At 40.4% G+C, this 24,109-nt stretch overlaps 1 protein-coding gene across 1 annotated transcript in view; it reads left to right on the top strand.

Moving 5' to 3' along the window:
- LOC128666645 (cytochrome P450 2D15) overlaps positions 1–24,109 on the top strand; it is a 49,634-nt gene that overhangs the window by 13,516 nt on the left and 12,009 nt on the right. The window contains exons 2-7 of the mRNA XM_053721352.1: positions 1,552–1,723; positions 1,927–2,079; positions 13,543–13,703; positions 14,207–14,380; positions 22,786–22,927; positions 23,018–23,205. Coding sequence (XP_053577327.1) covers positions 1,552–1,723; positions 1,927–2,079; positions 13,543–13,703; positions 14,207–14,380; positions 22,786–22,927; positions 23,018–23,205 — 990 coding nt within the window. The remainder of the gene's footprint in view (positions 1–1,551; positions 1,724–1,926; positions 2,080–13,542; positions 13,704–14,206; positions 14,381–22,785; positions 22,928–23,017; positions 23,206–24,109) is intronic.

Here is a 24,109-nt window from a genome sequence, read left to right as displayed (position 1 = left end):
AGTAATATGATGTGAATATAAACTAGTAAATTATATTATGTAAATATAAACTAGTGAGTAATATGATGTGAATATAAACTAGTGAGTAATATGATGTGAATATAAACTAGTAAATAATATGATGTGACTATAAACTAGTGAGTAATATGATATGAATATAAATGATGTGAATATAAACTAGTGAGTAATATGATGTGACTATAAGCTAGTGAGTAATATGATGTGACTATAAGCTAGTGAGTAATATGATGTGAATATAAACTAGTGAGTAATATCATGTGATTATATACTAGTGAGTAATATGTTATGATTATATACTAGTGAGTAATATGATATAAATATAAACTAGTGAGTAATATGATGTGACTATAAACTAGTGAGTAATATGATGTGATTATATACTAGTGAGCAATATGCTATGATTATATGCTAGTGAGTAATATGATATAAATATAAACTAGTGAGTAATATGATGTGACAATAAACTAGTTAGTAATGTGATGTAAATATAAACTAGTGAGTAATGTGATATAAATATAAACTAGTGAGAAATATGATGTGACTATAAACTAGTGAGTAATATGTTGTGATTATATACTAGTGAGTAATATGTTGTAGTTATATACTAGTTAGTAATATGTTATGATTATATACAAGTGAGTAATATGATATAAATATAAACTAGTAAGTAATAAGATGTGACTATAAACTATATTTACATCACATTACTCACTAGTTTATAGTTACATCATATTACTCACTAATTTATTTCCACATCATATTGCTCACTAGTTTATATTTACATAATATTATTTACTAGTTTATATTCACATAATATTACTCACTAGTTTATATTTATATCACATTACCCACTAGTTTCAATTTACATCACATTACTCACTAAACTATTGAGTGATATAATGTGAATATAAACTAGTAAATAATATTAAGTAAATATAAACTAGTGAGTAATATAATGTGACTATAAACTAGTGAGCAATATGATGTGGAAATAAACTAGTGAATAATATGATGTGACAATAAACTAGTGAATAATATGATGTAAATATATACTAGTGAGTAATATGATGTGAATATAAACTAGTGAGTAATATGATGTGAATATAAACTAGAGAATAATATGATGTGACTATGAACTAGAGAATAATATGCTGTGACTATAATCTAGTGAGTTATATGATGTGAATATAGACTAGTGAGTAATATGATGTAAATATAAACTTTGTGAGTGATATAATGTGGATATACACCAGTGAGTAATATAATGTGAATATAAACTAGTGAGTGATATAATGTGGATATACACCAGTGAGTAATATAATGTGAATATAAACTAGTGAGGAATATGATGTGACTATAGACCAGTGAGTAATGTAATGTGAATATAGACTAACAATGTGAATATACACCAGTGAGTAATATAATATAAATACAGTATATAGACTAGCTGAGTCATATTTAAACTAACAGGTGGTTCAGTACCTTCTTGTTAAATGAGACCGATTGCACAATTTTTGTGTCTTTCTATAGTTTCAGGAGACATATGGGGATGTATTCAGTCTGCAGATTTTCTGGAATAACATGGTGGTTATTAATGGCTACAAGGCTATAGAGGAAGCTCTTCTGCACAAACCAGAGGACATTGCTGACCGGCCCAGATATCCCCTCTGTGAATATTTTGGATATGCTGGGAAGTCTAAAGGCAAGTGATTCCACTAGAAAATATCACCCCAGCACTGGTTCTGATCCAATGGTTTTGTCTGAACAAGAAACATTAACAAACGTTTCAATAGTAATTTGTTTTTAATCCTGGTTCAGTATGTAGTAGAGGTCAGTAAAGCTGCCAGGACCTGACTACAGCTTGTGTTGCATTATATATTTATATCACTATATCACCCTCAACAGGGCTGTTGTTAGCAGAATATGGCAGACTATGGAAGGAGCAGAGAAGATTTGCACTATCTACCTTAAGGAACTTTGGGATGGGCAAGAAGTCACTGGAGGAGAAAGTTGTAGAGGAAGCCGGTCACCTGTGCTCTGCATTTGAGTCTGAGCAAGGTAAGTACCAGACCGAGACTCTCTGTAATTTATACAGTAATCAGATCAGACATTTGGTGCCAGATATGGGCAGAATGCTGTAGTGCAAGCTAAGTGCAAGCTAAGTATTAGTGCAAGCTGAGTATTAGTGCAAGCTGAGTATTAGTGCAAGCTAAGTATTAGTGCAGACTATGTATTAGTGCAAGCTAAGTATTAGTGTAAGCTAAGCAATAGTGCAAGCTAAGTATTAGTGCAAGCTGAGTATTAGTGCAAGATAAGTATTAGTGCATGCTACGTATTAGTGCAAGCTGAGTATTAGTGCAAGCTAAGTATTAGTGCAAGATAAGTTTTAGTGCAGGCTACGTATTAGTGCAAGCTGAGTATTAGTGCAAGCTAAGTATTAGTGCAGGCTACGTTTTAGTGCAGGCTAAGTATTAGTGCAAGCTAAGTATTAGTGTAAGCTAAGCAATAGTGCAAGCTTAGTATTAGTGCAAGCTTAGTATTAGTGCAAGCTGAGTATTAGTGCAAGATAAGTATTAGTGCATGCTACGTATTAGTGCAAGCTGAGTATTAGTGCAAGCTAAGTATTAGTGCAAGATAAGTTTTAGTGCAGGCTACGTATTAGTGCAAGCTGAGTATTAGTGCAAGCTAAGTATTAGTGCAGGCTACGTATTAGTGCAGGCTAAGTATTAGTGCAACCTAAGTATTAGTGTAAGCTAAGCAATAGTGCAAGCTAAGTATTAGTGCAAGCTTAGTATTAGTGCAAGTTGAGTATTAGTGCAAGATAAGTATTAGTGCAGGCTACGTATTAGTGTAAGCTAAGTATTAGTGCAGGCTACGTATTAGTGCAGGCTACATATTAGTGCAGGCTATGTATTAGTGCAAGCTAAGTATTAGTGCAGGCTAAGTATTAGTGCAAGCTTAGTATTAGTGCAAGCTGAGTATTAGTGCAAGCTAAGTATTAGTGCAGGCTAAGTATTAGTGCAAGCTTAGTATTAGTGCAAGCTGAGTATTAGTGCAAGATAAGTTTTAGTGCAGGCTACGTATTAGTGCAGTCTATGTATTAGTGCAAGCTAAGTATTAGTGCAGGCTAAGTATTAGTGCAAGCTTAGTATTAGTGCAAGCTGAGTATTAGTGCAAGCTGAGTATTAGTGCAGGCTACGTATTAGTGCAAGCTAAGTATTAGTGCAGGCTACGTATTAGTTCACGCTAAGTATTAGTGTAAGTTATGTATTAGTGCAAGCTAAGCATTAGTGCAAGCTAACGGCTAGATTTAGAGTTTTGCAGCCAAAGGGGTGCGTTAGCTACGCGTGTTTTTTTCCCCCCGCACCTTTTAAATAACGCTGGTATTGAGAGTTCTCTGAAGGGCTGCGTTAGGCTCCAAAAATGGAGCTTAGAGGCATATTTACCGCCACTTCAACTCTCAATACCAGCGTTGCTTACGGTAGCGGATAGCTGGAAAAACATGCTTGTGCCGCTTCTGGGATTATATGTTTGTGGCAAGTGCGAGCATATTGTCTCTTTAGAAACTCGTATTGGGGATCTGGAGGAACGAATTGCAACACTACATGAAATTCAGACACTTGAAAGGGAAATGGATAGGACTGAGCTGGTTGTTAATGGTTCCAGCAGTGGGAATGGGGAGGATTCAGATGAGGAGACTCCAGGATGTAGCTGGGTCACAGTAAGAGGGCGAAGTAAGCGGAAGAGACAGGCCAGTTCTGAGCTGGTACACCCCAATAGATTTGCAAGATTAAGTGAAGATGTTGGGGATATCAGTTCAGGAGTGGCAGTGTCAGAGAGGGCCGTGTTGCCTAGTATAGTGAACAGTCCTTTAGCTGTGGAAGAGGAGCATACTATGGTGGGCAGTCCTTCAGTCATGGAAGAGGGGCATACAAGTCAGGGCCAGAGGCAGATGTTGGTGGTAGGAGACTCTATTATAAGGAAGGTTGATAGGGTAATTTGTCATCCAGATCCTTTACATAGAACAGTTTGCTGTCTTCCAGGGGCTCGTGTTAGGCATATTGTGGAGCGTATTGATAGATTGTTAGAGGGATGTGGGTCTGATCCTGCAGTCATGGTGCATATTGGTACTAATGAAGGAATCAGTGGGAGATGGAGAGTCCTAAAAAATGACTTCAGGGAGTTAGGTAGCAAGCTTAAAGCAAGGACCTCCAAAGTAATATTTTCTGAGATATTACCAGTGCCGTGTGTTAACTCAGTAAGGCAAAAGGAGCTAAGGTCTGTTAATTCATGGCTAAAAACATGGTGTAAAAATGAGGGGTTTGACTTTTTAGAACACTGGGCTGATTTTTCACTAGGGTACAATTTGTACAGTAAGGATGGATTGCACCTGAATGACATGGGTGCAGGTGTGTTGGGGGAAAGGATGGTAGCACGTTTAGAGAACCTTTTAAACTAGGCAAAGGGGGGGAGGGTCAATTAGAACAAAATAGAACAGAGAGATCAGTGTCTGAATATGTCACTCCCTTAATATCTCAAGGAAGGGATGACTTAAGAAATGTCACATTAGAAAGTATAGAGGAAAGCACACCAAGTAGCAGCAGAAAGCACATGAAAATTAAATGTATGACAACAAATGCAAGAAGCATGACAGGTAAAATGGGGGAGCTGACGCTCTTAGTTGCAGAAGAGGACTGTGATGTTATCAGTATAACTGAAACTTGGTGGGATGATTCACATGACTGGGCAGTTAACTTAGAGGGGTATACATTATTTAGGAGGGACAGGAATAATAAAAGGGGTGGAGGAATTTGCATGTATATTAAACCTAACCTTAAACCTACAATAAGGGAAGATATTTATGATACAAGTGAAAAGAAACACTAAGGGTGTGTTACTACTAGGGGGCGCACAGGACCCTATATGATTATTATGTAAATAGGCTAAGAGAGAAGAGAACAAGATATTACATATAATAACTATAATAAAATATACTATACGGAATAATGTAAACAAATAAGAAACAATTCTTATAAATATGGGACTATGAGAAACATAGGATACAACACAAATAATAACAAATACAGTAATAAGAAATTCCTGAAAGGTTCTTATCTGGAAATACTGTCTTCTTCTGCAATGTTATATAGATGGTAAATGTCCCAATTGGGGTGGGTATAGTCCCAAATGATGAATGTGATCAAATACCAGGATGATCAATGATCAGGAACACCGATGATGACTGGAGTCAGCTACTTTCTCAGGGAAATCAGGATCTAAGAGCAAGTTTTCTCTGTGAAAAAAATCACAAAAAGACAAAGGCGCCTCCTGGTGTAATACAGTTGGTGAAAGAGATTTGTTAGGTAATCAAAAAGGTACTCACAAGTGGAGCAGCACCCAATTGTGCTAAATCAAACAGACTGGGATCTCACAGTGTCCCAGCTCACTGACACTGCAAGGAAACTGGTTTCTCCAATGTCTTGCCGGACTGACAGAGCTCAGACTCTCACAAAGAGGTTTACATAAAACCAAATTTTATTAATAAAATAAAAATCTCAGTGTCTCATGACACTAGATATTAAAAGAACAAGCAACGCGTTTCTCAGACTGCTGTCTGTTTCATCAGGCTTCTCATGATACAAGTGACAATGTAGAGACCCTGTGGGTTGAAATAAAGAGTGGGGGGAAAAATCCTAAAAAAATATTACTAGGAACATGCTACAAGCCTCCCAACATTAGTGACCCGGAGGAAACTCAACTACTTATCCAAATAGGTAAGGCTGCTAATAACAGTGCTGTAATTATGGGAGATTTTAACTACCCTGATATAAACTGGGCCAATGAAACTAGTAATTCAGCTAAGGGGGATAGATTTTTAAATGTTCTCAGGGATAACTTCTTGTCACAATTAATAGAGGAGCCAACTAGGAGTAAAGCTATATTGGATTTAGTGCTATCAAACAATACAGATATAATATCAAACATAGAAGTTAAAGAACATTTGGGTAACAGTGATCATAACATGGTCACATTTGAAATCTCTTTTCATATGCAGTGTTTTAAAGGCTTAACTAAGACTTTTAATTTCAAGAAAGCAAAATTCAACGATTTAAGGAAATCATTAAATAATATAAATTGGGACAATGTATTTTCTAATAAAAATACAGAGGATAAATGGATAATATTTAAAAATTTGTTAAATAAATATACATATCAATACATACCATATGGTTATAAAAATAAAAATAAAAAAACTAAGCCGTTATGGCTAAATAAAAATGTGTTAAGAGAAATTAGGAAAAACGTAGGGCATTTAAATTATTAAAAGAAAATAGTACAGACTCAGCATACAATATTTATAAGGAATGTAACAAAGCATGCAAAAAAGCAATAAAATTAGCCAAAATTGAAAATGAAAAATTAATTGCCAAGGATTCTAAGTCTAACCCTAAAAGGTTCTTTAAGTACATAAATAGCAAAAAATCTAAGAAGGATAATATAGGTACATTAAAATGTGTGGAGGGTAGCATGATAAATAATGACAGGGAGAAGGCTGAGGTACTAAACCAGTTTTTTTCTTCAGTATACACAAGAGAGGAACCATTGAATGATACTTTGGAACAGAATAGAACATGCCAGTCCATACCACTAACTGGGTTTTGTTTAGAGGATATCAGGAAAAAACTAAAAAATATTAAGGTAAATAAAACTCCAGGCCCAGATGGAATACACCCAAGGGTGTTAAGTGAACTTAGCACTGTTATAGACAAACCTTTACTCTTAATTTTTCAAGACTCATTATCCTCAGGCATGGTACCCCAGGATTGGCGTAAAGCTGATGTGGTGCCACTCTTCAAAAAGGGAAGCAGGGATGATCCAGGAAGCGATAGACCAGTTAGTCTGACATCAATAGTGGGGAAGATATTTCAAGGGATTATAAGGGATTATATTGATGAGCATATTTGTGTAAACAAGATTATGAGTTCTAATCAGCATGGCTTTAGGAGAAATAGATCATGTCAAACTAATCTAATTAGATTCTACGAGGAAGTAAGTAAAAATATAGATAAAGGGGAATCAGTTGATGTGATATACTTAGATTTTGCAAAGGCATTTGATACAGTGCCACATGAGAGATTAATGCACAAAATTAAGGGACTGGGAATAGCTGAAAATGTTAGCTCATGGATAAATAACTGGATAAAAGATAGGGAGCAACGAGTAGTAGTAAATGGATCATACTCAGATTGGACAAAGGTAATCAGTGGCGTCCCCCAGGGATCAGTACTGGGCCCTGTTCTTTTTAATATTTTTATAAATGACTTGGAGCAAGGATTAAATAGCGACATCTCTATTTTTGCAGATGATACTAAGTTAAGTAAGGTCATTAGGTCAGAGCAGGACGAACTCTCTTTACAAAGGGATTTGCTAAAATTAGAACTATGGGCAAGTGAATGGAAAATGAGATTTAATACGGAAAAATGTAAGGTTCTACATTTTGGAAGTAAAAATAAGCAGGCTACGTATTTTTTAAATGGGACAAGACTTAGCCAAACACAGGAGGAAAGGGATTTGGGAGTAGTAATAGATAACAAGCTAAAGATGAGTGCACAATGCAGGGCAGCGGCTTCAAAGGCTAATAAGATACTAGCATGTATTAAAAGGGGCATTGATTCAAGGGAGGAAAGCATAATTCTGTCATTATATAAAGCCCTGGTAAGACCTCACCTTGAGTTTGGAGTGCAGTTCTGGGGACCGATTGCTAAAAAAGATATTGCAGAACTAGAAAAAGTTCAGAGAAGGGCCACAAAGCTAATAAGGGGATTGAAGAAATTGACCTATGAGGAGAGGCTAGCCAAACTGGGTCTGTTCTCTTTAGAAAAAAGGCGCTTGAGAGGTGACATGATTACTTTATATAAATATATTCAAGGCCCATATACAGAGATGGCAGAAGCTCTTTTTATTCCAAGAAAATTGTTTCTGACAAGAGGTCATAATTTAAGGTTGGAGGAAAGGAGATTTAATCTCCTGCAACGGAAACGTTTTTTCACTGTAAGAGCAATAAAATTGTGGAACTCATTACCAAAGGAGGTAGTGAATGCCAATACCATAGATTCATTTAAAAATAGTCTGGATACATTTCTGTATATAAACAAAATTCATGGATATGATTGCTAGTATTAAATGGGTCACATTTTAATGGGGTTATTTAAGCTTAACTGGAGCTTTTTGTAAGTATTTTAGATTTGTATAGGTTGAACTCGATGGACTTCAGTCTTTTTTCAACCTTATCTACTATGTTACTATGTTAAACAATGGGTCAGTTTGTGTTGAAAAAAAACCTGCAAAAAAGCAGCGTTAAGCTCCCAACGCAGCCCCATTGTTTCCTATGGGGAAACACTTTCTAAGTCTGCACCTAACACCCTAACATGAACCCCGAGTCTAAACACCCCATAACCTTACACTCATTAACCCCTAATCTGCCGCCCCCGCTATCGCTGACCCCTGCATTTTATTATTAACCCCTAATCTGCCGCTCCGGACACCGCCGCCACCTACATTATACATATGTACCCCTAATCTGCTGCCCCTAACATCGCTGACCCCTATATTATATTTATTAACCCCTAATCTGCCCCCCCAACATCGCCGCTACTTTACCTACACTTATTAACCCCTAATCTTCCAACCGGACCTCGCCGCCACTATAATAAATGTATTAACCCCTAAACCGCCGCACTCCCACCTCGCAAACCCTATAATAAAATGTATAAACCCCAAATCTGCCCTCCCTAACATCGCCGACACCTAACTTCAAGTATTAACCCCTAATCTGCCGACCGGACCTCGCCGCTACTCTAATAAATGTATTAACCCCTAAAGCTAAGTCTAACCCTAGCCCTAACACCCCCCCTAAATTAAATATAATTTTTATCTAACTAAATAAATTAAATATTATTAACTAAAGTCTTCCTATTTAAAACTAAATACTTACCTGTAAAATAAACCCTAATATAGCTACAATATAATATATATAGGCCTATATATATATAATATATTATAGGCCTTTCCAGTCAAACACCTTGTGATATACCATATACCTTTTAACCCTTATAAAATATTTTCTTTATATGAATATTTTATTATTAGATCATGTATATATGATTGTAATAGTTTTTTTTATGTATTTATGTTGTTAAGTGCTACTTTTATTTTAGTCCTAACCCTTACATGAGGTCTTCAGTCGTTCTAACCTGATGAGCGAAAATTTAAATTGCACTCGGCAGTAAACTTTTACTTTCAACTTTAAATATCGCAACTGTGCCAACATTAGTGCAACAGTTGTAATCTAGCCTCATATGTGTATGGCTTAGTATGTCTGAAACATCTAAAGAATATCCCATATGTGTATGGTTTAGTATGTCTGAATTTCTCTGAAACATCTAAAGAATATCCCATATTTGTATGGTTTAGTATGTCTGAAACATCTAAAGAATATCCCATATGTGTATGGTTTAGTATGTCTGAAACATCTAAAGAATATCCCATAAGTGTATGGTTAGTATGTCTGAAACATCTAAAGAATATCCCATTTGTGTATGGTTTAGTATGTCTGAAACATCTAAAGAATATCCCATATGTGATTGGTTTAGTATGTCTGAAACATCTAAGGAATATCCCATATGGGTATGGTTTAGTATGTCTGAAACATCTAAAGAATATCCCATATGCGTATGGTTTAGTATGTCTGAAACATCTAAAGAATATCCCATATGTGTATGGTTTAGTATACAAAAAATTCAAGCAGCACCTCCACTTGTACAAAGATATCTGTTTTTATTGTACCAAGACACAAAAATCCATAACGTTTCGGGCTCAAATGCCCTTAATCATATGACTTTACTATACAACACACCTCTCCTAAATACCCTATACCACAGGTGTTGTTAATTACATCCTTAACTAATATCAAAATTTAACATCTCAGTATAAATGCCACCTAGTGGTCTGTATATAAAATTACACACAATATACTTTTCCTAAACAAGTCTAACAGTGCTACATATATGCAATGAAGTATACAAAAACACTTTTTTTTACAGAATTTTTTTTACAGAATATTCTCATATTTCACAGAATAGTTACAAGTCTAGAGGACTGGGTTTCTTCTTCATAATGTTTATAATGAGGGGGAAAGTAGAATCTGGAAAAAATTAAAAGACAATTTAGAGAAAAATACTAAGATCCATTTCACGATTCATACACTTTGGAAAAATACAGTCTAGCCTATAGATCCACATAGATTCTCTTCTCTTTAAAATTAACTCTCTATTCCCTCCTCTCCGTGGGACAGGAACATGGTCTATAATTTGAAATTTCAATTGTGCTATTGAGTGTCCTTTGGATAAAAAATGATTAGAGACTGGGGCATTTAAATCTTTGCACCTTATATTAGATTTGTGTTGGATAATTCTATCTCTTACCCTCTGGGTAGTCTCGCCGATGTAGATCCACCCACATGGGCATTTAACAAGATGAATGACGTAACAAGAGTTACATGTTAAAAAAGTATTAATTTTATACACTTTGCCTGTGTGTGGATGTACAAATGTAGAACCCTTTATCATATTGTTGCAATTCACACAACCTAAACAAGGGTAGCAACCCAGATTTCTCCCAGTGATAAAGCTTTGTTTCTGTTTTTTACTGCCAATATCAGCCCTCACCAATCTATCTTTAATACTGGAGCCTTTCCTATAAGCAGACATAGGGCTATCTATAAATGATTGTATACCTGGATGACATTCTTTCAACATAAACCAATATTTATTAACAATCTTTTTTATCTTTGAGCTATTGTATGGTTTAGTATGTCTGAAACATCTAAAGAATATCCCATATGTGTATGGTTTAGTATGTCTGAAACATCTAAAGAATATCCCATATGTGTATGGTTAGTATGTCTGAAACATCTAAAGAATATCCCATTTGTGTATGGTTTAGTATGTCTGAAACATCTAAGGAATATCCCATATGTGTATTGTTTAGTATGTCTGAAACATCTAAACAATATCCCATATGTGTATGGTTTAGTATGTCTGAAACATCTAAAGAATATCCCATATGTGTATGGTTTAGTATGTCTGAAACATCTAAAGAATATCCCATATGTGTATGGTTTAGTATGTCTGAAAAATCTAAGGAATATCCCATATGTGTATGGTTAGTATGTCTGAAACATCTAAAGAATATCCCATATGTGTATGGTTTAGTATGTCTGAAACATCTAAAGAATATTCCATATGTGTATGGTTTAGTATGTCTGAAACATCTAAAGAATATCCCATATGTGTCTGGTTTATTATGTCTGAAACATCTAAGGAATATCCCATATGTGTATGGTTTAGTATGTCTGAAACATCTAAAGAATATCCCATATGTGTATGGTTTAGTATGTCTGAAAAATCTAAGGAATATCCCATATGTGTATGGTTAGTATGTCTGAAACATCTAAAGAATATCCCATATGTGTATGGTTTAGTATGTCTGAAACATCTAAAGAATATTCCATATGTGTATGGTTTAGTATGTCTGAAACATCTAAAGAATATCCCATATGTGTCTGGTTTAGTATGTCTGAAACATCTAAGGAATATCCCATATGTGTATGGTTTAGTATGTCTGAAACATCTAAGGAATATCCCATATGTGTCTGGTTTAGTATGTCTGAAACATCTAAGGAATATCCCATATGTGTATGGTTTATTATGTCTGAAACATCTAAGGAATATCCCATATGTGTATGGTTAGTATGTCTGAAACATCTAAGGAATATCCCATATGTGTATGGTTTATTATGTCTGAAACATCTAAGGAATATCCCATATGTGTATGGTTAGTATGTCTGAAACATCTAAGGAATATCCCATATGTGTATGGTTAGTATGTCTGAAACATCTAAGGAATATCCCATATTTGTATGGTTTAGTATGTCTGAAACATCTAAGTAATATCCCATATGTGTATGGTTTAGTATGTCTGAAACATCTAAAGAATATCCCATATGTGTATGGTTTAGTATGTCTGAAACATCTAAAGAATATCCCATATGTGTATGGTTTAGTATGTCTGAAACATCTAAAGAATATCCCATATGTGTATGGTTTAATATGTCTGAAACATCTAAGGAATATCCCACATGTGTATGGTTAGTATGTCTGAAACATCTAAAGAATATCCCATATGTGTATGGTTTAGTATGTCTGAAACATCTAAAGAATATGCCATATGTGTATGGTTTAGTATGTCTGAAACATCTAAAGAATATCCCATATGTGTATGGTTAGTTTGTCTGAAACATCTAAAGAATATCCCATATGTGTCTGGTTTAGTATGTCTGAAACATCTAAGGAATATCCCATATCTGTATGGTTTAGTATGTCTGAAACATCTAAGGAATATCCCATATGTGTATGGTTTAGTATGTCTGAAACATCTAAGGAATATCCCATATGTGTATGGTTTAGTATGTCTGAAACATCTAAGGAATATCCCATATGTTTATGGTTAGTATGTCTGAAACATCTAAGGAATATCATATATGTGTATGGTTTAGTATGTCTGAAACATCTAAGGAATATCCCATATGTGTATGGTTTAGTATGTCTAAAACATCTAAAGAATATCCCATATGTGTATGGTTTAGTATGTCTAAAACATCTAACGAATATCCTATATGTGTATGGTTTAGTATGTCTAAAACATCTAAAGAATATCCCATATGTGTATGGTTAGTATGTCTGAAACATCTAAGGAATATCCCATATGTGTATGGTTTAGTATGTCTGAAACATCTAAAGAATATCCCATATGTGTATGGTTAGTATGTCTGAAACATCTAAGGAATTTCCCATATGTGTATGGTTAGTATGTCTGAAACATCTAAGCAATATCCCATATGTGTATGGTTAGTATGTCTGAAACATCTAAGGAATATCCCATATGTGTATGGTTAGTATGTCTGAAACATCTAAGGAATATCCCATATGTGTATGGTTTAGTATGCCTGAAACATCTAAGGAATATACCATATGTGTATGGTTTAGTATGTCTGAAACATCTAAAGAATATTCAATATGTGTATGGTTTAGTATGTCTGAAACATCTAAAGAATATTCAATATGTGTATGGTTTAGTATGCCTGAAACATCTAAAGAATATTCAATATGTGTATGGTTTAGTATGTCTGAAACATCTAAGGAATATCCTATATGTGTATGGTTTAGTATGTCTGAAACATCTAAAGAATATTCAATATGTGTATGGTTTAGAATGTCTGAAACATCTAAAGAATATCCCATATGTGTGTGGTTTAGTATGCCTGAAACATCTAAAGAATATCCTATATGTGTATGGTTTAGAATGTCTGAAACATCTAAAGAAGATCCTGTATGACGATATATTGATGACATGCGATGATGGTACCGCCTGAAGAGTGTATTTTCCTTTAATTTCCTGCAGGTGGTCCGTTTAACCCGCACTTCCTGGTATATAACGCTGTCAGCAACGTCATCTGCTCGATCACATTTGGGGAGAGGTTTGAATATGATGACGACAAGTTCCAGAGGCTGCTGAAGCTTTTTGTGCAGACCCTAAAGAATGAATCTGGACCCCTCGCTATGGTGAGACATAGAGAAGAGGCTGTGAAGAAGAGAGGAACAGTAAAATAACTATAAATACCTCAGAATGTTCAAATTAGTGAGAAACAGAATCATATTGTGAATAGAAATATTAAAGGGACAGTGATCTGTAAAATTGGTTTCCCCTAAATGTGCTCCCAATGACCTGTTATACCAGCTGCAGACACCTTAAACTTCTTATGACTGAAAAGATTGTGTTGAACACAGTCACCTATAACATATAGTTACATATGACATAGATACAGTGTAGCTATAGCATGATTGGCATTTCTATACATATGATACATTTATAAGACTGACTTACATATATAAGACTCAGAACTTTGCAAACCACAAAGGTTTATAGTGTCACTTACAGCAAATAGCTTGTTATCTCCAAAGCAAACACACTACAGTGCTAACTCCTGATTACAGAAGAGGTTTGTACATAAATGCTTGTGATTTGTATGTGGGATCACACATTACACACCCTGTTTATGTCCCAGTTGCTGAACGAGGTCCCCTTCTTGCTGAGGGTCCCAGGACTCGCTAACAAGGTTCTGTTGCCTGAGATACAGACACTTCATATTCTCCAGGAGATCGTGACTGAGCACAAGAGAACACGGGACCCAGAGCACTGCCGAGACTTTATTGATGCCTATTTGCAGGAGATGGAGAAAGTGAGTCTTATTTTACATTTTACGAAGGATCACAATTAGATATTTACACATAAAAACATGGGGAAAATTCACTTCATGGTCTCTCAGCTGCTTAGATTAACTGTTAAAACTAGTGATAGTGAGGTCAGTGGAGTTAGATAGGCATCAAATGAATAGAATACTGGTGGGGCTGAGATGAGCTTTAGAAAATCAGCTGCCTGCAATAACATAGGGACCAGTGAGGCTGAAGGGAGCTTTAGTCAATCAGGTACATAGAATAACATAGAGACAAGTGAGACTGGAGCGAGCTTTAGTGAATCAGTTACAATAACATAGGGACAGGTGAGGCTGGAGGGAACTTTAGTGAATTAGGTACATATAATAACATAGGGACAGGTGAGGCTGGAGGGAACTTTAGTGAATTAGGTACATATAAAAACATAGGGACAGGTGAGGCTGGAGGGAACTTTAGTGAATCAGATACATAGAATAACATAAGGACAGGTGAGGCTGGAGGGAGCTTTAGTGAATCAGATACATAGAATAACATAGGGACAGGAGAGACTGGAGGGAGCTTTAGTGAATCAGGTACATATAATAACATAGGGACAGGTGAGGCTGGAGGGAACTTTAGTGAATCAGATACATAGAATAACATAAGGACAGGTGAGGCTGGAGGGAGCTTTAGTGAATCAGATACATAGAATAACATAGGGACAGGTGAGGCTGGAGGAGGGTTAGTGAATCTGTTCCATAGAATAACATAGGGAGAGGTGAGGCTGCAGGGAGCTTTAGTGAATCAGATACATAGAATAAATCATGAATATCTGCATATCCTCTACTTGGTGAATAGAATTTCCGTGACTTTTGGTTGATTTGTAGTCTAGTTACACTGATGTATGATGGATATTACATACAAGTTTATGCTTTAACAGAACTTAGATCGGCTACTACTTCTTCCCTCAGCAGATTTGCAGGATGGGTGCTGATTGCAGTGACTGCGCCATCAGTAGATCAGATGGGTGCTGATTGCAGTGACTACACCATCAGTAGATCAGATGGGTGCTGATTGCGGTGACTACGCCATTAGTAGATCAGATGGGTGCTGATTGCAGTGACTGCGCCATCAGCAGATCAGATGGGTGCTGATTGCGGTGACTGCCCCATCAGTAGATCAGATGGGTGCTGATTGCAGTGACTGCGCCATCAGTAGATCAGATGGGTGCTGATTGCAGTGACTACACCATCAGCAGATCAGATGGGGGCAGATTGCAGTGACTGCACCATCAGCAGATCAGATGGGTGCTGATTGCAGTGACTGTGCCATCAGTAGATCAGATGGGTGCTGATTGCAGTGACTGCGCCATCAGTAGATCAGATGGCTGCTGATTGCAGTGACTGCGCCATCAGTAGATCAGATGGGTGCTGATTGCAGTGACTGCGCCATCAGTAGATCAGATGGGTGCTAATTGTGACTGCGCCATCAGCAGATCAGATGGGTGCAGATTGCAGTGACTGCACTATCAGAAGATCAGATGGGTGCTGATTGCAGTGACTGCGCCATTAGTAGATCAGATGGGTGCTGATTGCAGTGACTGCACCATCAGTAGATCAGATGGGTGCTGATTGCAGTTACTGCGTCATCAGTAGATCAGATGGGTGCTGATTGCAGTGACTGCGCCATCAGTAGATCAGATGGGTGCTGATTGCGGTGACTACGCCATTAGTAGATCAGATGGGTGCTGATTGCAGTGACTGCGCCATCAGCAGATCAGATGGGTGCTGATTGCAGTGACTGCGCCATCAGTAGATCAGATGGGTGCTGATTGCGGTGACTGCCCCATCAGTAGATCAGATGGGTGCTGATTGCAGTGACTGCGCCATCAGCAGATCAGATGGGTGCTAATTGTGACTGTGCCATCAGCAGATCAGATGGGTGCAGATTGCAGTGACTGCACCATCAGCAGATCAGATGGGTGCTGATTGCAGTGACTGCGCCATCAGCAGATCAGATGGGTGCTGATTGCAGTGACTGCACCATCAGTAGATCAGATGGGTGCTGATTGCAGTTACTGCGTCATCAGTAGATCTGATGGGTGCTGATTGCAGTGACTGCACCATCAGTAGATCAGATGGGTGCTGATTGCAGTTACTGCGTCATCAGTAGATCAGATGGGTGCTGATTGCAGTGACTGCGCCATCAGTAGATCAGATGGGTGCTGATTTCGGTGACTACGCCATTAGTAGATCAGATGGGTGCTGATTGCAGTGACTGCACCATCAGTAGATCAGATGGGTGCTGATTGCAGTGACTGTGCCATCAGTAGATCAGATGGGTGCTGATTGCAGTGACTGCGCCATCAGTAGATCAGATGGGTGCTGATTGCAGTGACTGCGCCATCAGTAGATCAGATGGGTGATGATTGCAGTGACTGCGCCATCAGTAGATCAGATGGGTGCTGATTGCAGTGACTGCGCCATCAGTAGATCAGATGGGTGCTGATTGCAGTGACTGCCCCATCAGTAGATCAGATGGGTGCTGATTGCAGTGACTGCGCCATCAGTAGATCAGATGGGTGCTGATTGCAGTGACTGCACCATCAGTAGATCAGATGGGTGCTGATTGCAGTGACTGCACCATCAGTAGATCAAATGGGTGCTGATTGCAGTGACTGCCCCATCAGTAGATCAGATGGGTGCTGATTGCAGTGACTGCCCCATCAGTAGATCAGATGGGTGCTGATTGCAGTGACTGCCCCATCAGTAGATCAGATGGGTGCTGATTGCAGTGACTGCGCCATCAGTAGATCAGATGGGTGCTGATTGCAGTGACTGCGCCATCAGCAGATCAGATATATGCTGATTGCAGTAACTGCGCCATCAGTAGATCAGATGGGTGCTGATTGCAGTGACTGCACCATCAGCAGATCAGATGGGTGCTAATTACAGTGACTGCGCCATCAGTAGATCAGATGGGTGCTGATTGCAGTGACTGTGACATCAGTAGATCAGATGGATGCTGATTGCAGTGACTGTGCCATCAGTAGATCAGATGGGTGCTAATTGTGACTGTGCCATCAGCAGATCAGATGGGTGCAGATTGCAGTGACTGCACCATCAGCAGATCAGATGGGTGCTGATTGCAGTGACTGCGCCATCAGCAGATCAGATGGGTGCTGATTGCAGTGACTGCGCCATCAGTAGATCAGATGGGTGCTGATTGCAGTGACTGCACCATCAGTAGATCAGATGGGTGCTGATTACAGTGACTGAGCCATCAGTAGATCAGATGGGTGCTGATTGCAGTGACTGTGCCATCAGTAGATCAGATGGGTGCTGATTGCAGTGACTGCGCCATCAGTAGATCAGATGGGTGCTAATTGTGAATGCGCCATCAGTAGATCAGATGGGTGCTGATTGCAGTGACTGCACCATCAGTAGATCAGATGGGTGCTGATTACAGTGACTGAGCCATCAGTAGATCAGATGGGTGCTGATTGCAGTGACTGTGCCATCAGTAGATCAGATGGGTGCTGATTGCAGTGACTGCGCCATCAGTAGATCAGATGGGTGCTGATTGTGACTGCACCATCAGTAGATCAGATGGGTGCTGATTGTGACTTCGCAATCAGTAGATCAGATGGGTGCTGATTGCAGTGACTGCAACATCAGTAGATCAGATGGATGCTGATTGCAGTGACTGTGCCATCAGTAGATCAGATGGGTGCTAATTGTGACTGTGCCATCAGCAGATCAGATGGGTGCAGATTGCAGTGACTGCGCCATCAGTAGATCAGATGGGTGCTGATTGCAGTAACTGCGCCATCAGTAGATCAGATGGGTGCTGATTGCAGTGACTGCACCATCAGCAGATCAGATGGGTGCTGATTACAGTGACTGCGCCATCAGTAGATCAGATGGGTGCTGATTGCAGTGACTGCAACATCAGTAGATCAGATGGATGCTGATTGCAGTGACTGTGCCATCAGTAGATCAGATGGGTGCTAATTGTGACTGTGCCATCAGCAGATCAGATGGGTGCAGATTGCAGTGACTGCGCCATCAGTAGATCAGATGGGTGCTGATTGCAGTGACTGCGCCATCAGTAGATCAGATGGGTGCTGATTGCGGTGACTACGCCATTAGTAGATCAGATGGGTGCTGATTGCAGTGACTGCACCATCAGTAGATCAGATGGGTGCTGATTGCAGTGACTGTGCCATCAGTAGATCAGATGGGTGCTAATTGCAGTGACTGCGCCATCAGTAGATCAGATGGGTGCTGATTGCAGTGACTGCGCCATTAGTAGATCAGATGGGTGCTGATTGCAGTGACTGCACCATCAGTAGATCAGATGGGTGCTGATTGCAGTTACTTCGTCATCAGTAGATCAGATGGGTGCTGATTGCAGTGACTGCGCCATCAGTAGATCAGATGGGTGCTGATTGCGGTGACTACGCCATTAGTAGATCAGATGGGTGCTGATTGCAGTGACTGCACCATCAGTAGATCAGATGGGTGCTGATTGCAGTGACTGTGCCATCAGTAGATCAGATGGGTGCTGATTGCAGTGACTGCGCCATCAGTAGATCAGATGGGTGCTGATTGCAGTGACTGCGCCATCAGTAGATCAGATGGGTGCTGATTGCAGTGACTGCACCATCAGCAGATCAGATGGGTGCTGATTACAGTGACTGCGCCATCAGTAGATCAGATGGGTGCTGATTGCAGTGACTGCGACATCAGTAGATCAGATGGATGCTGATTGCAGTGACTGTGCCATCAGTAGATCAGATGGGTGCTAATTGTGACTGTGCCTTCAGCAGATCAGATGGGTGCAGATTGCAGTGACTGCACCATCAGCAGATCAGATGGGTGCTGATTGCAGTGACTGCGCCATCAGCAGATCAGATGGGTGCTGATTGCAGTGACTGCACCATCAGTAGATCAGATGGGTGCTGATTGCAGTTACTGCGTCATCAGTAGATCAGATGGGTGCTGATTGCAGTGACTGCACCATCAGTAGATCAGATGGGTGCTGATTGCAGTTACTGCGTCATCAGTAGATCAGATGGGTGCTGATTGCAGTGACTGCGCCATCAGTAGATCAGATGGGTGCTGATTTCGGTGACTACGCCATTAGTAGATCAGATGGGTGCTGATTGCAGTGACTGCACCATCAGTAGATCAGATGGGTGCTGATTGCAGTGACTGTGCCATCAGTAGATCAGATGGGTGCTGATTGCAGTGACTGCGCCATCAGTAGATCAGATGGGTGCTGATTGCAGTGACTGCGCCATCAGTAGATCAGATGGGTGATGATTGCAGTGACTGCACCATCAGTAGATCAAATGGGTGCTGATTGCAGTGACTGCCCCATCAGTAGATCAGATGGGTGCTGATTGCAGTGACTGCCCCATCAGTAGATCAGATGGGTGCTGATTGCAGTGACTGCCCCATCAGTAGATCAGATGGGTGCTGATTGCAGTGACTGCGCCATCAGTAGATCAGATGGGTGCTGATTGCAGTGACTGCGCCATCAGCAGATCAGATATGTGCTGATTGCAGTAACTGCGCCATCAGTAGATCAGATGGGTGCTGATTGCAGTGACTGCACCATCAGCAGATCAGATGGGTGCTGATTACAGTGACTGCGCCATCAGTAGATCAGATGGGTGCTGATTGCAGTGACTGCGACATCAGTAGATCAGATGGATGCTGATTGCAGTGACTGTGCCATCAGTAGATCAGATGGGTGCTAATTGTGACTGTGCCATCAGCAGATCAGATGGGTGCAGATTGCAGTGACTGCACCATCAGCAGATCAGATGGGTGCTGATTGCAGTGACTGCGCCATCAGCAGATCAGATGGGTGCTGATTGCAGTGACTGCGCCATCAGTAGATCAGATGGGTGCTGATTGCAGTAACTGCACCATCAGTAGATCAGATGGGTGCTGATTACAGTGACTGAGCCATCAGTAGATCAGATGGGTGCTGATTGCAGTGACTGTGCCATCAGTAGATCAGATGGGTGCTGATTGCAGTGACTGCGCCATCAGTAGATCAGATGGGTGCTAATTGTGAATGCGCCATCAGTAGATTAGATGGGTGCTGATTGCAGTGACTGCACCATCAGTAGATCAGATGGGTGCTGATTACAGTGACTGAGCCATCAGTAGATCAGATGGGTGCTGATTGCAGTGACTGTGCCATCAGTAGATCAGATGGGTGCTGATTGCAGTGACTGCGCCATCAGTAGATCAGATGGGTGCTGATTGTGACTGCACCATCAGTAGATCAGATGGGTGCTGATTGTGACTTCGCAATCAGTAGATCAGATGGGTGCTGATTGTGACTGCGCAATCAGTAGATCAGATGGGTGCTGATTGTGACTGCACCATCAGTAGATTAGATGGGTGCTGATTGTGACTGCGCAATCAGTAGATCAGATGGGTGCTGATTACAGTGACTGCGCCATCAGTAGATCAGATGGGTGCTGATTGTGACTGCACCATCAGTAGATCAGATGCGTGCTGATTACAGTGACTGCGCAATCAGTAGATCAGATGGGTGCTGATTGTGACTGCACCATCACTAGATCAGATGGGTGCTGATTGTGATTGCACCATCAGTAGATCAGATGGGTGCTGATTGTGACTGCGCCATCAGTAGATCAGATGGGTGCTGATTGCAGTGACTGCCCCATCAGTAGATCAGATGGGTGCTGATTGCAGTGACTGCGCCATCAGTAGATCAGATGGGTGCTGATTGCAGTGACTGCCCCATCAATAGATCAGATGGGTGCTGATTGCAGTGACTGCGCCATCAGTAGATCAGATGGGTGCTGATTGCAGTGACTGTGCCATCAGTAGATCAGATGGGTGCTGATTGTGATTGCACCATCAGTAGATCAGATGGGTGCTGATTGTGACTGCACCATCAGCAGATCAGATGGGTGCTGATTGCAGTGACTGCGCCATCAGCAGATCAGATGGGTGCTGATTGCAGTGACTGCGCCATCAGTAGATCAGATGGGTGCTGATTGCAGTGACTGCACCATCAGTAGATCAGATGGGTGCTGATTACAGTGACTGAGCCATCAGTAGATCAGATGGGTGCTGATTGCAGTGACTGTGCCATCAGTAGATCAGATGGGTGCTGATTGCAGTGACTGCGCCATCAGTAGATCAGATGGGTGCTAATTGTGAATGCACCATCAGTAGATCAGATGGGTGCTGATTGCAGTGACTGCACCATCAGTAGATCAGATGGGTGCTGATTACAGTGACTGAGCCATCAGTAGATCAGATGGGTGCTGATTGCAGTGACTGTGCCATCAGTAGATCAGATGGGTGCTGATTGCAGTGACTGCGCCATCAGTAGATCAGATGGGTGCTGATTGTGACTGCACCATCAGTAGATCAGATGGGTGCTGATTGTGACTTCGCAATCAGTAGATCAGATGGGTGCTGATTGTGACTGCGCAATCAGTAGATCAGATGGGTGCTGATTGTGACTGCACCATCAGTAGATTAGATGGGTGCTGATTGTGACTGCGCAATCAGTAGATCAGATGGGTGCTGATTACAGTGACTGCGCCATCAGTAGATCAGATGGGTGCTGATTGTGACTGCACCATCAGTAGATCAGATGCGTGCTGATTACAGTGACTGCGCAATCAGTAGATCAGATGGGTGCTGATTGTGACTGCACCATCACTAGATCAGATGGGTGCTGATTGTGACTGCACCATCAGTAGATCAGATGGGTGCTGATTGTGACTGCGCCATCAGTAGATCAGATGGGTGCTGATTGCAGTGACTGCCCCATCAGTAGATCAGATGGGTGCTGATTGCAGTGACTGCGCCATCAGTAGATCAGATGGGTGCTGATTGCAGTGACTGCCCCATCAATAGATCAGATGGGTGCTGATTGCAGTGACTGCCCCATCAATAGATCAGATGGGTGCTGATTGCAGTGACTGCGCCATCAGTAGATCAGATGGGTGCTGATTGCAGTGACTGTGCCATCAGTAGATCAGATGGGTGCTGATTGTGATTGCACCATCAGTAGATCAGATGGGTGCTGATTGTGACTGCGCCATCAGTAGATCAGATGGGTGCTGATTGCAGTGACTGCCCCATCAGTAGATCAGATGGGTGCTGATTGCAGTGACTACGCCATCAGTAGATCAGATGGGTGCTGATTGCAGTAACTGCCCCATCAGTAGATCAGATGGGTGCTGATTGCAGTGACTGCGCCATCAGTAGATCAGATGGGTGCTGATTGTGACTGCGCCATCAGTAGATCAGATGGGTGCTGATTGTGATTGCACCATCAGTAGATCAGATGGGTGCTGATTGTGACTGCGCCATCAGTAGATCAGATGGTGATGTGGTTCTTTTCCTGTGTGTTATTTAAACAGGTAAAGGGAGATGAGGAGAGCAGCTTCAATGAGAAGAATCTGCTGTTGACCACATTGGACTTATTTAGTGCGGGCACAGAGACCACCTCTGCCACCCTCAGATGGTCCCTACTCTTCATGCTCCTTTACCCTGAGGTGCAGGGTGAGTGTTCCCCGGTTTGTAACAAACATATTTCACTGTATTGACCCTTTCCACCCACCCAGCCTAACTCTATATTTTATGTTCAACAAGAAAAAGTCCACAAGGAAATTGACCAAGTTATTGGAAGGAACATGAGACCCACAATGGGTGATCAGTTAAAAATGCCGTACACCAATGCCGTGATCCATGAAGTCCAACGTTATGGTGATATTTCTCCTTTAGCCGTGCCACACAGGACCTACAGAGACACAGAGATCCAAGGGTTTTACATTCCAAAGGTACGAACCTGACTACTGCCCTTCCCGCTTCTGTGTCACCAATGCAGATGACTGTCTAGGGACAACCTGAAAGTCTGACACCTTTATCTTTATTGCAGCTGGTGACGGGTTAGCATGCAAGTGAAAACAGATGTTTGTTTTTTAGCATGCACCATTGACATCTATGGGGACAAGAAGTTAAAGCGGTTGTAGTATCCCAAATCCTTATGTTAGTGCTCCCGCTGTATTTCGCTCTTGTGCTAACTTTTTACTTTCAACTTGTAATAAGCGCACTAATGCGGCCACAATACATTTTTACTTTTAGTGTAGTTAGAGCGTGAGCGAAAAATAATTATTGTGTAATCTGGCCCATGATTGGTAACAGACAACACCTAGCCTGCCATATAGGAAAGTAAAGCATAAAATTCATACCAATACCAAACCAAACACCTGAACTGCTCCCTAATCCCCTCTGTACAAGTCCCCTAACATTAACTCTTTTGCTGCTGGTCTGATAAGCAAATTAAGCTAACCGTTCAGTGTTACTGGCCATGGCCAATAAATGTAAAGTATCTGTGTTTTAGTAAAAATTTTAGTCTACAGAGTCAGACTCATGCGCATAACATTAGTTTTATCTACAGACTTGGGCCGGTAACATTAGTTTTGTCTACAGACTTGGGCCGGTAACATTAGTTTTGTCTACAGACTTGGGCCGGTAACATTAGTTTTATCTACAGACTTGGACCGGTAACATTAGTTTTGTCTAAAGACTTAGGTCGGTATGGTAACAGTTTTATCTACAGACTTGTGCCAGTAACATTAGTTTTATCTACAGACTTGGGCGTATAAGATTAGTTTTATCTACAGACTTGGGCGTGTAACATTAGTTTTGTCTACAGACTTGGGCATGTAACATTAGTTTTGT

Source organism: Bombina bombina, chromosome 7 (genome assembly GCF_027579735.1).
Source record: "Bombina bombina isolate aBomBom1 chromosome 7, aBomBom1.pri, whole genome shotgun sequence".
In the NCBI taxonomy this organism is placed as follows: Eukaryota; Metazoa; Chordata; class Amphibia; order Anura; family Bombinatoridae; genus Bombina; species Bombina bombina.
This window is presented reverse-complemented; position numbering and strand designations above follow the sequence as displayed.